The following is a 12,935-nucleotide window of genomic DNA, read 5'->3' as shown; positions in this document are numbered from 1 at the left end:
CCGCAGTAAAAAATTTGCAATATGTGTAAAGTGACAAAGAGGGCTAGAGAGAAGAGAGCTTAACATAGCGCAATGAGGCCAGCTCTTTGGTGACTTTTTGGTAATGCAAACTGGGGCATTTAACTGGACGTAGAAACGCATCCTCTTGCCTGGTCGGCTGGTCCGCTGTGTCGAGATACGTATATAATGATATGTGACTGTGATCCTAACGCCTGAAATATGCATTCGAGTAATCGTAGTTTTACCCGTGGACTCCAATTATTCCCAGTGCCTCATGGTAGCCCCTTCTTCCTGCGCAAACGCCGCTAAAATCCTCTCGAGAGTGAAACAGTGATGTCACTTTTGACGACATATCCCCAAGTTTGAACTTTGATGAGAACCCACAACATCGCGCCGCGTAGCAGCTCTCCCTCGACACTTTAGGCTTCTCTCGCATATTGTACCGCACTGCTCTTATGGATACGAGTACCCATTCTCGGGGCTTTTATAACAGTAAGACTGAAGACGCCTATAATCAAATGCTGGCGGATAGGAGGAGCGAAAGATCCGCGCAGATCAGCGATTCTGACGACTCCGTGAGCGCCGATTTCTCTAACGAGATGCTTGATTTCAGCAATAGCTCGAGTCATAGCGATCTGGGGATCAATGAAGACTACGAGCACTTCAAAACCTCGCTGCTGCAAGATGATTGGGGCGAACCGCTGGAAGATGACGATGACGAGGACTACACAGAGGAAGCAGACCAAAGCTTTATTATGGAGAGCGACGCAGCGGAAGCGCTTAGCCGCGGCCCAGATTACCATATTAAAAGCTTCAGCACTTGGATACGAGGGTCACTTGTCCCGCTGGTAGCGTCTCTGGTGGTCGTGGTCCTCGCGATAATGGTATTGGCGCCAGGCGGATCCCCGCAAGCCCCGGAAATTCAAAACGCAGTTCCAGGTACCAACGCTCAGCTCCGTACGCAACTGAACTCTCTCTATCGCGAGTTCCAAGAGGAAAAGAAGGCCGCCAAAAAGGACCTCGACAATGCCATAAAGCTCATAATACTACAAGTGGAGAAGCATATGAAACAGCTTCTTCCACGGGACCTAGGATCTGTCAACTCTCAACTGCGACGTCTTGACACACAAGTTCAGGACCTATCCCAAAGCCTGAGCCTGAATAACGTCACCGAGTGGCAAGAATCGCTCATGCACGAGCTAGAGCGGTTGCTCCCTGACCAGATCCCCGTGGTGTTGGATAACTCTACCAATGCGTTGATGGTAGTGCCGGAACTGCATAGATATCTCGCCGAAGTTATACCGCAAGCTGTAAACCGTACGCTGCCGAGGGGCCTGGCGGCTCCCTTTAATTACGACGCAGGTCAGTATGTGCGGGAGATCCTCAGAGATGAGTATGAGTACGTGGACAAGTCTGACTTCCTGCGTGAACTGGATTCGGCGCTGCGCGTCAACAAAGAAGACATCCTCCGCGAGATGGAGGCGCGTATCTCTACGCTCGAGAACGTCCCTCAACAATATTCGAACGTGCTCCAACGCAAACTAATACACAAGATTTACAATGCAAACCAACACCAGTGGCAAGACGATGTGGACTTCGCGACCGTAGCGCAAGGCACGCGCATCCTGAACCACTTGTGCTCTTCCACCTTTAAGGGCCATCAGGGTATCCCACCGAACGGTGTCTCACCACTGGACTTGCTCGCAGATACACCCGCTGCGACATCCACCTACTGGCTGTGCAAAGACAAGCGCGCCACGGGCTCTTGCTCCTGGGCCATGCACTTTGCGCAGCCGCTGTACTTGACCCGTATCTCATACTTGCATGGGCGTTTCACGAACAACCTACACCTAATGAACTCCGCGCCTAAGTCGATCGCCGTGTACGTTAAGCTACAGTCCCCACCTACAGCGGAGTTCCAGCGTATTGCGGCCAAACACGGGCAGGGGGCCGTTTGGGACCGCGACAACTCTTTTGTTGAGATAGGCTCGTGGGACTACGATGTCAGTGACGCTCGCATCCGCCAGTACTTCCTGCTCCCACCTTGGTTCGTCCAGTGCAAGCCCCAGGTTCGCAGTCTGGCCCTTGTTGTCCGCTCTAACCACGGAAACACTCACTACACTGCGCTACGAAAGTTTGTGATCAACGCTGTAACTGCTCAAGATTTGCAGCTGAGCTCTACATATGCTCAGCAGAGGCAGTTCGAAATCCCAGAGTATGCCTCCCCTTTCGAGGATCGTGAAAGATCCCGTGCTTCGCAGATTGCAGCCTGGCAACGGCGCGGGCCATCGGACGCTGACCCCGCAGTACCCTCGTTCGGCCAAGATGAATACGACAGATAACCTGGATGCACTCGGGACACAATTTTGCAAGCAATACTGCATAAACGACGGCCCTGAAGCTCGTCGCTAATTTTGCAATAAAGGATGCATTATACAAGCCTTGACGGACACCATGACCGGCCTGGGCTGCTTACTTACAATCGCTCTGGAACTCAGTGACAGCAACCTAGGTTTGCTGTTCGTTGCATGGAAAAAAAAAATTGTTATTAATACGAGAGCCTTGAGTGAAATTTCTAAGGCTGAGTTAAATGTTGAGGGATATTGCATAAAAGATTAAGTTCATAAGACCCAGCTTAACAAGAATAAACTTGCGACGACCAGCACACTTGCTGCAAACACTTGCTAAAGTTCAGAAACAGGAGTTTTTCGAATTGCTCGCTAATCTACAGAATAAGTTTCTTTGCTACGAAAGATACCGTAAGACTGTAAAATCCAAGTTGCTGCGGAATACAAACGAAGCGGACGGGTATGAAATCATTCTTGGGGTTGACGAAGCTAGGCAATAGCGGCCGCAAAAAGGTGGCACCAGACCAGTTCAGCCATATCAAGTCGGGTATGGAGACAATGGGCACGCAAGATTACGAGCCTCTGAAGCCTTTGCTAATCTTGCTGGACTGTCAAAAGCGCAAGCCATATGTTTCGTGGGATGAGGGAAACGAGCTGCTGCTGCAGGTGCGCGGGCTAACTGAAGTCCTGCCTGTCAGAAGCCTTGCGCTGCAGGGAACGCAGCTGCGCGTGATAGTGGAGCCGGAAGATAACGGCTATGACAATGTTATGGTTTTGGACGTGGCCAACGGCGTCTCGCCAAGCGGCTGGAAGCTGGGGCAGACCTCGCTGGAGCTGAACGACGGCGCCATGGTATTCCTGTGTCGTTCTGTCGAGGCGCAGGCGCACCTACAGTTCCTGTATGACATGTGCATGCTTTCGCGTTTCGAAAGCATGTCTCTGTACAAAGCCCTAACTGCTACAGTAATCTCGACTCATGGGAGCCGTATATCTGATATATCATCGATTCTGATGTCACAGCGCAGCTACAAGGACTGGTGTTACATTAGTATCAATGGTGAGTGGGTCAAGGCTTGGTGTCACGTAGATCGGAGCCCCAAGCATTCAGATTCGCGGAAGGGCCGCCATCAAGTCAAGTTCTTCCGCGACGACAAGTCTTTGACGGCGAAAAACCTTATTTGCTATATCCCAGACTGCGGCGATATTGAGGATCTGTTTTTCGTAGAGGATCAAAGTGCGGATCTCACGCAAGGAAGCCCTGACGATGGATTTGGCGATCTCCACTTTCAAAACCATCTGAACAGCGTGCGCGATCAAAAAGTTCCTTTGCAGATGTCCCTGGAGCCCTTGCTAACTAGGCTGACCACGCTCCGTTTCATCGGTGATGTTTACTGGCCCGCACCTTCGAGTAATAGCACCTCAAGTAGAAGCAGGTCTTCGACAGTGTTGTCATTCGGTGCAGGAAACAGCAACAACGAGTCACCGAAGAAGAGTCGCGATAGACGTGCGATGTCTACGTCTTCAACTTCGATGTTCACCTCCCCTAAAAAGTCTGTGAAGCACACTCGCACCAGGTCGACGGCGTCTGTGACTTCCACCGTGCATCATGCTGATGTTAATGATGCCTGCGCCATAACCTCGGAGTTGCTAATCAAGCCCATCCCCCATAGCGGCGTGACGCATCTAGAAAGTTTAATTCGTGCTGCCCTTCCCATGATGGGTTGTCTGAGCCTGTACGGTAGGCCGGTTCATTTCAAGAATACCAGAGAAGACATCGATTCGTTGCTTTTTGCACTTCCCAAGCTCCCGGTCATAGACTACTTTGCTGCGGAAGAATTGCCGCTATTGTTTCAATATGTCGGCTCTGTGAATAGCACCGCGGGCTCGCTGAACAAGACACTCACCGCCTACAAGCGCTTCTTGCATGAGAGGTTGCAAGAGCCTGGGCGCGATAAAAGATCTTTTACGACTCTCTCAGACTTGCTTCAAAACAATTCAAAGAATACATATGGTGTTGGCTCGTCGAGGTCTACAAGTAGCTCGCCGTTGATGTGAAGAGCGGGCAGGTAATATGTAGTTTTGTATATCCAATTGTTCGTTGATAACTGAAGGAGATAAATGTAGCATTTGAGACGAATGACTACTATTAAAATTTTAAGCTTTGCCACCGCTCATCAAGATCGACAAGTCTTCCGACGGTAGAACCTGTGTTAATAAGGTCAATTGGTCGACAATGCAAGCTCCAGTGGTGTTTATGAATACCTCCCAAGAGAGGACAACTGGCAGAGAAGCCCAGATATCCAACATCACCGCTGCTAAGGCTGTTGCAGATGTTATCCGCACTTGTTTAGGGCCTAAAGCCATGCTCAAGATGTTGCTAGATCCAATGGGCGGTTTGGTGCTAACAAACGACGGACATGCTATTTTGCGTGAGATTGACGTAGCTCACCCAGCAGCTAAATCAATGTTGGAACTGTCGCGCACACAAGATGAAGAAGTGGGTGACGGCACAACAACCGTGATCATCTTGGCAGGTGAGATCTTGGCCCAGTGTGCCCCGTACATTATCGAAAAGAACATTCATCCAGTCATCATCATCCAGGCCCTAAAACGCGCCTTGAGCGACGCTTTGGAAGTTGTCAAGCAAGTTAGCAGACCAGTGGACGTTGAAAACACGGAGGCGATGAACAAACTGATTCAGGCCGCAATCGGTACGAAGTACGTGAACCACTGGTCCGAGAAGATGTGCGATCTGGCGCTTTCTGCAGTCAGGACTGTTCGCGTTGACCAGGGGGCTGTAGATGACGACACAAACCGCTACGAGATCGACATCAAAAGGTACGTGCGCGTTGAAAAGATCCCAGGTGGCGACGTATTGGACTCCCGCGTCCTCGAAGGTGTTATGCTAAACAAGGATGTCGTGCATCCAAAAATGTCTCGTTATATTGAAAATCCTCGTGTGGTCTTGTTGGACTGTCCACTGGAATACAAGAAGGGTGAGTCTCAAACAAACATAGAAATCACACGCGAGGAAGACTGGAACCGTATTCTGCAGATTGAAGAAGAACAGGTGCAATATATGTGCGAACAAATCCTTTCCGTAAAACCAGACCTTGTCATCACTGAAAAAGGTGTTTCGGACCTGGCTCAGCACTTTTTGCTCAAGGGCGGTTGTAGTGTGTTGAGACGTACTAAGAAGTCGGACAACAACAGAATTGCTCGTGTTACCGGTGCTACCATTGTCAACCGTGTCGAGGACCTCAAAGAATCTGATGTCGGAACAAGATGTGGCGTTTTCAAGGTTGAGCTAATCGGTGATGAATACTTCACATTTTTGGATAAGTGCAAAGACCCACAGGCCTGTACTGTGATGCTGAGGGGCGCTTCAAAAGACATTCTGAACGAAATCGAACGTAACCTACAAGACGCGATGGCAGTTGCCCGCAACGTCATGCTATCGCCTTCTCTTTCCCCAGGCGGTGGCGCTACCGAAATGGCAGTCTCTGTTAAATTGGCAGAGAAGGCTAAGCAACTAGAGGGTATCCAGCAGTGGCCTTACCAGGCTGTTGCAGACGCTATGGAATGTATTCCACGTACTTTGATTCAAAATGCTGGTGGAAACCCCATTAGAATCCTCTCACAACTCCGTTCTAAGCACGCACAGGGAAACTATACTGCAGGTATAGATGGTGATGCCGGTAAGGTTACTGACATGGTTGAATACGGAGTGTGGGAACCTGAAGTTATAAAGCAGCAGAGCATCAAGACAGCGATAGAGAGCGCGTGCTTACTGCTGAGAGTCGACGACATTGTCAGCGGTGTTAGAAAACAGGAGGAATAAGGTCCTTTCCATAACCTTTTCCTCATAAGTGTGAATTCTTGAATGCTCAAATTGTATATACACGCCTCTACCAACTACGTATTGATTAATTGCATTACTTAACGTTCTTCACTTCCTAAGCCGTTGTAAATCTGATTCAAGGCTTAAGACCTGGCTTCTCAGGCGACCACCACTTTCCTCCAGGGAAGCTTCGAAAGCCAATCTGTGCTCTCTAATTGTTGATGTAATTGGCAATTTTGTACTATTGCCGCTGTTGATCAGAACATCGAAAAGTGGAGCCCAGAGGTCTTGCCTCCAGTACCTTTTGAAAGAATTCGTTAATGCGTATGTCTGATTAGGCAGAAGTCGCGTTTCTATGAACTTCCCAAAAAGCATTGCGTGAATGATTCCAGCTAGCCCATAGTAGTCAGCCTCGAAAGTCCAAGGCCTTCCTTCTCGCATCTCAGAGCAATCTTGTTGATCAGTTTTCCAATTCGCTTTGAACCTTGTTCCTGAAGGAAACAGCGTGAGATCAAAGGACCTTCCAAAATCGATAAGGTACACGCCTTTTCTATCCCAACCGCCATTTCCGCTTGCATCGTAATCGGAGAGGGCTTCTGGATTCTCTTCGAACCTTACCATACAGTTATCAGGTTTCAAATCGCCGTGAATTATACCAACATTGTGGATATACTCCAGGACCTTCATCAGTTCAACTGCGAAATACATGCAGAGTGATTCATCTAAAGGGCCTCCATTCCTCTCTTTTTCTAAATTTATCAGGTCCAGCATTGTCCCTTGACTTGCGTAATTCAAAACGAGATAACTTTCATCCTCAAAGCAGTGCAAGGAGTCGACATTGATAATTGATGCCAGAATTTGTTGGCCTGCCAGCCGTTTTTCAACCTGTTTCAAAATGTAAAACTCCCAAATACTGGCAGGTTTTTCAACCTTGAGCGCCTTGAGAGACCCCGTGCTAGACTCAGCCAAGTAAACCGTGGCAAACCCACCTTGACCCAGTTGTGATCTTATACAATACAACTCGTTTGTTTTCTTAAAGTCGACAATGGGGTTCTTATTGGCATTTTTAGAAGCTGTATGAATTTTCTTTAACAACGCACTCATTTTGAGTGATTGATTATAGTGGTAGAAATTCGGGTAGGCAGAAAGTGGCGGCTCCATTGTGCTGAGTTGAGCACTCCTTGTCTCATTACTTAGAGGATTCTCAATTATCAAGGGCTCGTGTTCCAATGACAACTGCAATCTTTGAGGCTGAGTGAGGAATGGTGAGCTTTCGGCCGTGTTTGTAATTGTATTGTTTTTTGTAACCTCGTTATCGTACTCTTCGTTTGAGTTGGAGGCGAGTTTGAATGAAGATTCTGATCTTTCTTGAATAGGAGTCATATACTCCTGCAGTTTGCTTTTGTAAGATGGAGTTGTAGTTTCTTTAGAAACTTCTGTTGGCGCTTCGATGCCGTGCGGAACATTTTCATTTTTTTGGGGAGTTTCATTGACCTGTTCTGATTGAATCTTCTGTTTAACTTCGGTAAGGTCGTCGATAGTTTTTCGAGTAAATTCCTGCGTAAAGTTTTCGAATGCAGCAAATTTACTTGTAGTGTCGTCGTTATCAAGATGGCGATTTGGCTCTGAAAAGTTTTGATTGAACATAGAGTATACTTCTTCAATAGCATCTTTCGAGAAAAACGTTACTGTTGGGGAACTTGGCGCGCTTTTTTTTTGAGTGCCATAGTGCAAAGTTGGCTCGTCATTTAACGGTAAGATAGACGTTCTTTCAACAGCTTTGAAGTCTTGCAAATTGTCATTTTCATTCGAAATTTGACTTTCCTGCGCAGATGGTCTGTATGCTTCAGGTGGGGGTGAAATTTCTTTGAGGGCTTTCTTTTGCTGCTTTGACGGTCTTTCTCTTGAATGGTTATCGGAGATATCAATTGTTTCAATTTCCAGTACTCTCTTGGCCTTCGGCCTTTTGTGATAGATTCCTCGGGACATTGCAAGAAGCTCCTCAAAACAGTATTCCTGATTTTTGGTGGGGTATACTAGGTCAAAGTTACAATCGATCTTTTCAGGTTTCCTCCCGGGAATCTCAAGTATTTTGTAAATGGGCCCGCTTCTCCCAATGGAGTCTTTGAAGATCGGCACACGGTTAACAGATATTTTCGTGGAACCCTCTTGCTTCAATGTTCCTAAATTTACACCTGGTGCTAGAAGTTGTTTACTAGCTTCGTTCTCCTTATTGCGCTGAGCTCTTCCATCTAAATGGTCCCATCCCTCCTTTTTTAAGTCATCAAACTGATCAGTGCCTGCCACATCTTTAAATATCTCATGCTTGGCAGACGCAGAATGCGATGGTTTGCTTTTGAGGCTTGCCTCTTCGATTTGGCCTCTTGCTCTGCCAAGAACAATGCTGGGTAATTCTCCGTCGAGGATGCTCCCACCATGCGGTACAGAAGGTACATCTACACTCATGTCTCGCATGCGCTCGTCAAACCGCTGTGAAGTTCTTCGTAGCCTCCCGAGAGGTCTGGCGTTGTTCTCAATACCTCTTGCAAGAACATCCTTTGCTTGTGGGAGATCCTGCTGCTTCTCCAGGAAGGCAGCTAGTTCCTCGTAGAATAAAGAGAGTTTTGAGCCAATTTGTTTGCGCATCATGAAGACGAAAAGGCTCTGTTTCTCGCTCTCTGAACCCGCAAATAGCTCGAGGTACCAAAGCCACAGTTTGAGGTATCTAGGGTCGTTCTTGTAGGTGTCGAAGTCTTTAAAATACATTAGACATCTTTCGAGAACCTCCAGCATGCCACTCTGCTTCGATTGCCCGCCCTGAGGGTAGGCATTGTTTATCCAGTTGATGTAGTCCAGGTACAGTTCCAGCGGATCATCGAGCTCATCCAGCTCATGTAGGATCCTTTTCTCGAACTCTAGTCGAATCTCCGATACTTTCGTGCCCGCTCCCGCATCTGATCTGACTTTGAGTGACCTTGACAAAGCCGCTGCTGACCTTCCACTTCGAAGAGGTACGATATTTTCCTTTTCAACTTCTATTACATCAAAATTGGTCACTGGAGCCTTACCAATCGACATAATACGTCTCTCCAGCTCTATAAGCTCACTTTGTATTTAGATCGAGATGACATGCCTTTTCTGTAAATGTCGCTTTCACTGTTTCATCAAAACGTAAACAAACCTCGTTAACAATGCTATCAAGACATTCACCGCCCTGGACGAGTGATTAACATAGCAAGCAGCAGAGGAAGTTAGTTGAGCTTATCGTAACGGAATTAGTGAAGCAGTTAGGCTTGAAATTTCTATATTCTATGGCATTTGACTAATTTTATTATTGTTTTTACGTACTGTCTCGTTCAAAGAACAAGAGCAGGAAAAGGAGCATTGTTCCCACTCTATGATCAGGATGCCAGCTTACAGTAGAAGCTGAATATGGTTGAAGCCAAGAGGCATGCGCATACAAGCGGCGGTCCGACCTTGTCCTGATAGTCAATTGCCCTCTTGAGCCTGATGTTCACAACCCTCTTGCAGTACACGTAGGCATTGTAGATAATGGTGACCAGCGCAGTCAAGAAAAAGCCAACAGACGCCACCATAGTAGTGCGAGTTCCGTAAGTCAACATGGAAATGGCGACACCGTTAAAAATCAGGCCAATGGACATCCAAGAAAGAAAGGTTCTTTCAGTGGCAAAGTACACCTTGGGTTCAACACGGACTGGGACGCAGATTGTCTTCCCTGGTGGAGCGCGTACCTCAGTGTCGAACACAGTGCCTTGTGGGACCTTAGTGACTTGGTCTCCGTGTAAGTAGTGGTCGACAGCGGCACCAACCTGGTAAAACATTCTCGTGACAGGATTGGATGCGTTTCTCGCCTTTCTCTGGAGCACTGCGGAGGCGCTGTGCTGGTCAGCGGCGGGCTGAGAGTTTTGTGGGTCTCCGCCCTCTATGGCGCCGTACCCAACTCTTTCTTCTGGGTCCATGAGGTTGCCTGCAGGGTGTGACTCGTTAGTGTATAAATCATCATCACTATCGTTGTCGCTTCTTCCAGGCCGGCTGATGTTGATGTGGGTAGGGATAGGTGGTTTTCTAATGTCCACGTCCATCTGTGGCAGCCAAAAAGGTATAGACTCGACCTTGTTGTTGAGCAGAGTTGCCACACCGTGAATGAACTTTGAGAACTTTGGAACTGGCTCAACCAAGTGGGAACCGACAAGCTCACGAACCCACTCAGGAGGCTCCTGGCCTAATTGTGTTTGCAGCTTAACCTCCAAGACTGCGTATGGAAACCTGCAGATGTCCTTCTCAGGCAACTGCTTGAAGGGCCAATCAACTCCAATATCCATTCTTCTCCAGTTGCCCTTGGTTCTGTCATAGCCGTCGAAGTTGTCTTCTCTCACCATGGAAAGTTCAGTGTCCAAGGAGATACGCACACGAGCATCTCCGGGCAGCTGGAAAGCAGTTCTGTTGTAAAAAGATCTCACAACAGGCCTGAGCTTCTTTTTCAGCATCGTGTACTGGATCTCAGTGGCTAGCGCCTCCAGGTTTTCAATCTCCTTGAGGCTCTTTTTACCGTCCTTGCGCATCTTTGCGAATGCTTGCTCGACGGTGTAGTTTCCGTGCATGAAATCGTTGACGTAGCGTTCTTTCAGAGCGAATCTGGCCTTGACTGATTTCTCGCCAGTCCAGTCCTCTCTATGGGTTTTTCTTTCGACGAAAATGGTGTCAGAACTCATTCCACCGTACCATCTCAGTCTGTGGGCCTCTGCACCTTCATCTTTCCTGAGACGCCCGTAGTAGAGATCGAGGTTCTCGTTGTCGTAGTAGATGGAGGTGATTGCGGAGTCTTCTTTTTCGAATTCCTTGTTGGTGTTGAACACCAGCACGGGGAGGTGTTTTAGGATGATAAGCTTCAATTCTGTGATGTTGTCCGGGTGCACCCAGTACTTGGTGGTCTGTCTGATAAAGTTCTGTTGCTTACCGCCGGACGAGGAGTCACCCTTGATGGGGTTGCCTCTTGTACGCACCAGGTCGTACAGCTGGGAGATCTTGACCACGAGGTCATCGTAGTTCTCCTTGAAGAAGGGCTTGGCGTCCAAACGCACCTGGAACACGGGCTTGAGAATGAACTTGGTCTTTTTGTCGTGCTTCTTGATGATCTTCTGGAACCCGGTGTAGTTCAGCCTGGCGAACTTCGCAAGATCGTGCACGTCCGCGATAATGTCGGACAGCTCTTCCTCCAAGATTTCGAAATCCAGCTCCGAAGGTGGTGCGTTCGACTCTATCGCGCGGACCGTCATGTGAACCTGCTCCTGTGCTTCCTTGACTCTTCTGACCACTTCGTTGTGCTTGACCTTGCAGAAGGTGTACACTTTGTCGAGCTCGACCTCTAGCGACTCCAGAAACTGCGTTTCTAGCGCCTCGCTCCACTCGCCGTTGTTGGATTCGAGGTTTTCCTCCAACTCCGTCTTGAGGTCATCATAGCAGATATAGTAGTAGCTGTACTCTCTAATGAGAGACCGGTTCAGCTGTTCACCGAACTTCATTGGCCTAACCTGCAAGTTCTGGATTCGATCCGCCTTGATTCTTGTCTTGGCTAGACTTCAGATTTCAGCTTCAACGGGCGGAGCTCGTTCTTTTTAAAGGATTACGGGTAGGACACCGGATTTTTACAGTTATCTAATTTTTGAGTACTTAATATTACACGTGTATGTCGCTTCCGGCGGTTCGAACCCCGAAAGCCTCACGTAATGCCATTGTGCGACCAGAGCTAACGGGCTTGCAGGGACGCTGTTCTTCTTTCGATAGAATCGGAGAATCTGTGCCACGCAGTTCGATATCGCGTTTGTTAGATGCCAAATAGCGGGGGGAAGTGCTTGAACGTTGAATGTGAATACACTCCGGCCATTCCGGGCCGCGCAGACGCAGTTATTGTTGGCATGTGCCTGTCCGTCCCTGACCCACACATGCGACTGGAAGGCCGGAACCAGAGCGGTCCTGGCCGGTTCTCGAAGGCTTCACGCGGTGCGCGCTGGATCAACAGGCATTGCGTACGATCTCGAGAATTTGGCCCGACTGCTCCTCAGAGAACCGCGAGTCGCACTCCTCCACGATGGCGTAGAGGTGCACCAAGTTCGTGGGCAGCTGATTCACTATCTGTAGCTTCTCGGCCTTGAAGAGCGAGAACTGGTTGAGCTGGGTCATGAGCTCTGCAAACTTCTTGTCGTTGAGCTTCGTCAGAGGTGACTTGGTGTCGCCCGCGCCCGCCTCGCTCTCCTCCGCGTCTGCTGCTCCCTTGGCCTCTGACAGGTACCGTATAGTGTCTCTTGTAATGGCCTGCAGCTCTGGATGGTTGTAGGGGCGTCTCTTGCGCTTTCTGTTGTTCCCGGCAGCCAGCTCGTCGTCTTGGTTCAGGCCCCAATCATGGCGGCGCTCCAATTGCGACAGAAACTGAAGAACTTCGTAGTCACTCAAAAAAGCGTCTCGCACACTCTCGATCTTCATGTATTCGTCGGGCCTTTGATGTAGCTGAGATGGGCTTCAATACACGCGCCAGAACGTCAAAATTTTCTACGGAAATCTGGCGTCAGCTGGTGAGCGTGACTGTAGTTTGTATAGTTTTTGAAAACCCAAGTCAACATCAAAGAGCCTTGTTGGCGCAATCGGTAGCGCGTATGACTCTTAATCATAAGGTTAGGGGTTCGAGCCCCCTACAGGGCTTTTATTTTTTGACGGATTGGATCTGCTAG

At 48.6% G+C, this 12,935-nt stretch overlaps 6 protein-coding genes and 1 non-coding gene across 7 annotated transcripts; 4 read left to right on the top strand and 3 right to left on the bottom strand.

Moving 5' to 3' along the window:
* Positions 1 to 455: 455 nt before the first annotated feature.
* On the top strand, positions 456 to 2,342 carry MPS3 (Mps3p; the record flags this gene model as incomplete). The annotated part of the gene is made up of 1 exon (XM_002551841.1): positions 456 to 2,342. One exon carries the CDS (start codon positions 456 to 458, stop codon positions 2,340 to 2,342), a length of 1,887 nt encoding a protein of 628 aa, XP_002551887.1.
* Positions 2,343 to 2,810: 468 nt separating this feature from the next.
* TPH3 (Tph3p) lies at positions 2,811 to 4,403 on the top strand (the record flags this gene model as incomplete). The annotated part of the gene is made up of 1 exon (XM_002551840.1): positions 2,811 to 4,403. One exon carries the CDS (start codon positions 2,811 to 2,813, stop codon positions 4,401 to 4,403), a length of 1,593 nt encoding a protein of 530 aa, XP_002551886.1.
* Positions 4,404 to 4,581: 178 nt separating this feature from the next.
* CCT3 (chaperonin-containing T-complex subunit CCT3) lies at positions 4,582 to 6,189 on the top strand (the record flags this gene model as incomplete). The annotated part of the gene is made up of 1 exon (XM_002551839.1): positions 4,582 to 6,189. The coding sequence occupies one exon, from the start codon at positions 4,582 to 4,584 to the stop codon at positions 6,187 to 6,189; it is 1,608 nt and encodes a 535-aa protein (XP_002551885.1).
* Positions 6,190 to 6,297: 108 nt separating this feature from the next.
* Positions 6,298 to 9,267, bottom strand: MAD3 (Mad3p; the record flags this gene model as incomplete). The annotated part of the gene is made up of 1 exon (XM_002551838.1): positions 6,298 to 9,267. The coding sequence occupies one exon, from the start codon at positions 9,265 to 9,267 to the stop codon at positions 6,298 to 6,300; it is 2,970 nt and encodes a 989-aa protein (XP_002551884.1).
* A 323-nt stretch (positions 9,268 to 9,590) lies between these two features.
* Positions 9,591 to 11,732, bottom strand: VTC4 (Vtc4p; the record flags this gene model as incomplete). Its single annotated transcript, XM_002551837.1, has 1 exon — positions 9,591 to 11,732. One exon carries the CDS (start codon positions 11,730 to 11,732, stop codon positions 9,591 to 9,593), a length of 2,142 nt encoding a protein of 713 aa, XP_002551883.1.
* Positions 11,733 to 12,222: 490 nt separating this feature from the next.
* Positions 12,223 to 12,690, bottom strand: RPC17 (DNA-directed RNA polymerase III subunit RPC17; the record flags this gene model as incomplete). The annotated part of the gene is made up of 1 exon (XM_002551836.1): positions 12,223 to 12,690. One exon carries the CDS (start codon positions 12,688 to 12,690, stop codon positions 12,223 to 12,225), a length of 468 nt encoding a protein of 155 aa, XP_002551882.1.
* A 143-nt stretch (positions 12,691 to 12,833) lies between these two features.
* Positions 12,834 to 12,906, top strand: KLTH0B02112r. Its single transcript has one exon. It is a non-coding gene; the product is annotated as a tRNA-Lys (tRNA).
* Positions 12,907 to 12,935: the final 29 nt, after the last annotated feature.

Source organism: Lachancea thermotolerans, assembly GCF_000142805.1.
Source record: "Lachancea thermotolerans CBS 6340 chromosome B complete sequence".
NCBI classification, from domain to species: Eukaryota; Fungi; Ascomycota; class Saccharomycetes; order Saccharomycetales; family Saccharomycetaceae; genus Lachancea; species Lachancea thermotolerans.
Note: the sequence above shows the minus strand (reverse complement) of the source record. Positions and strands in the feature narration are given on the sequence as shown.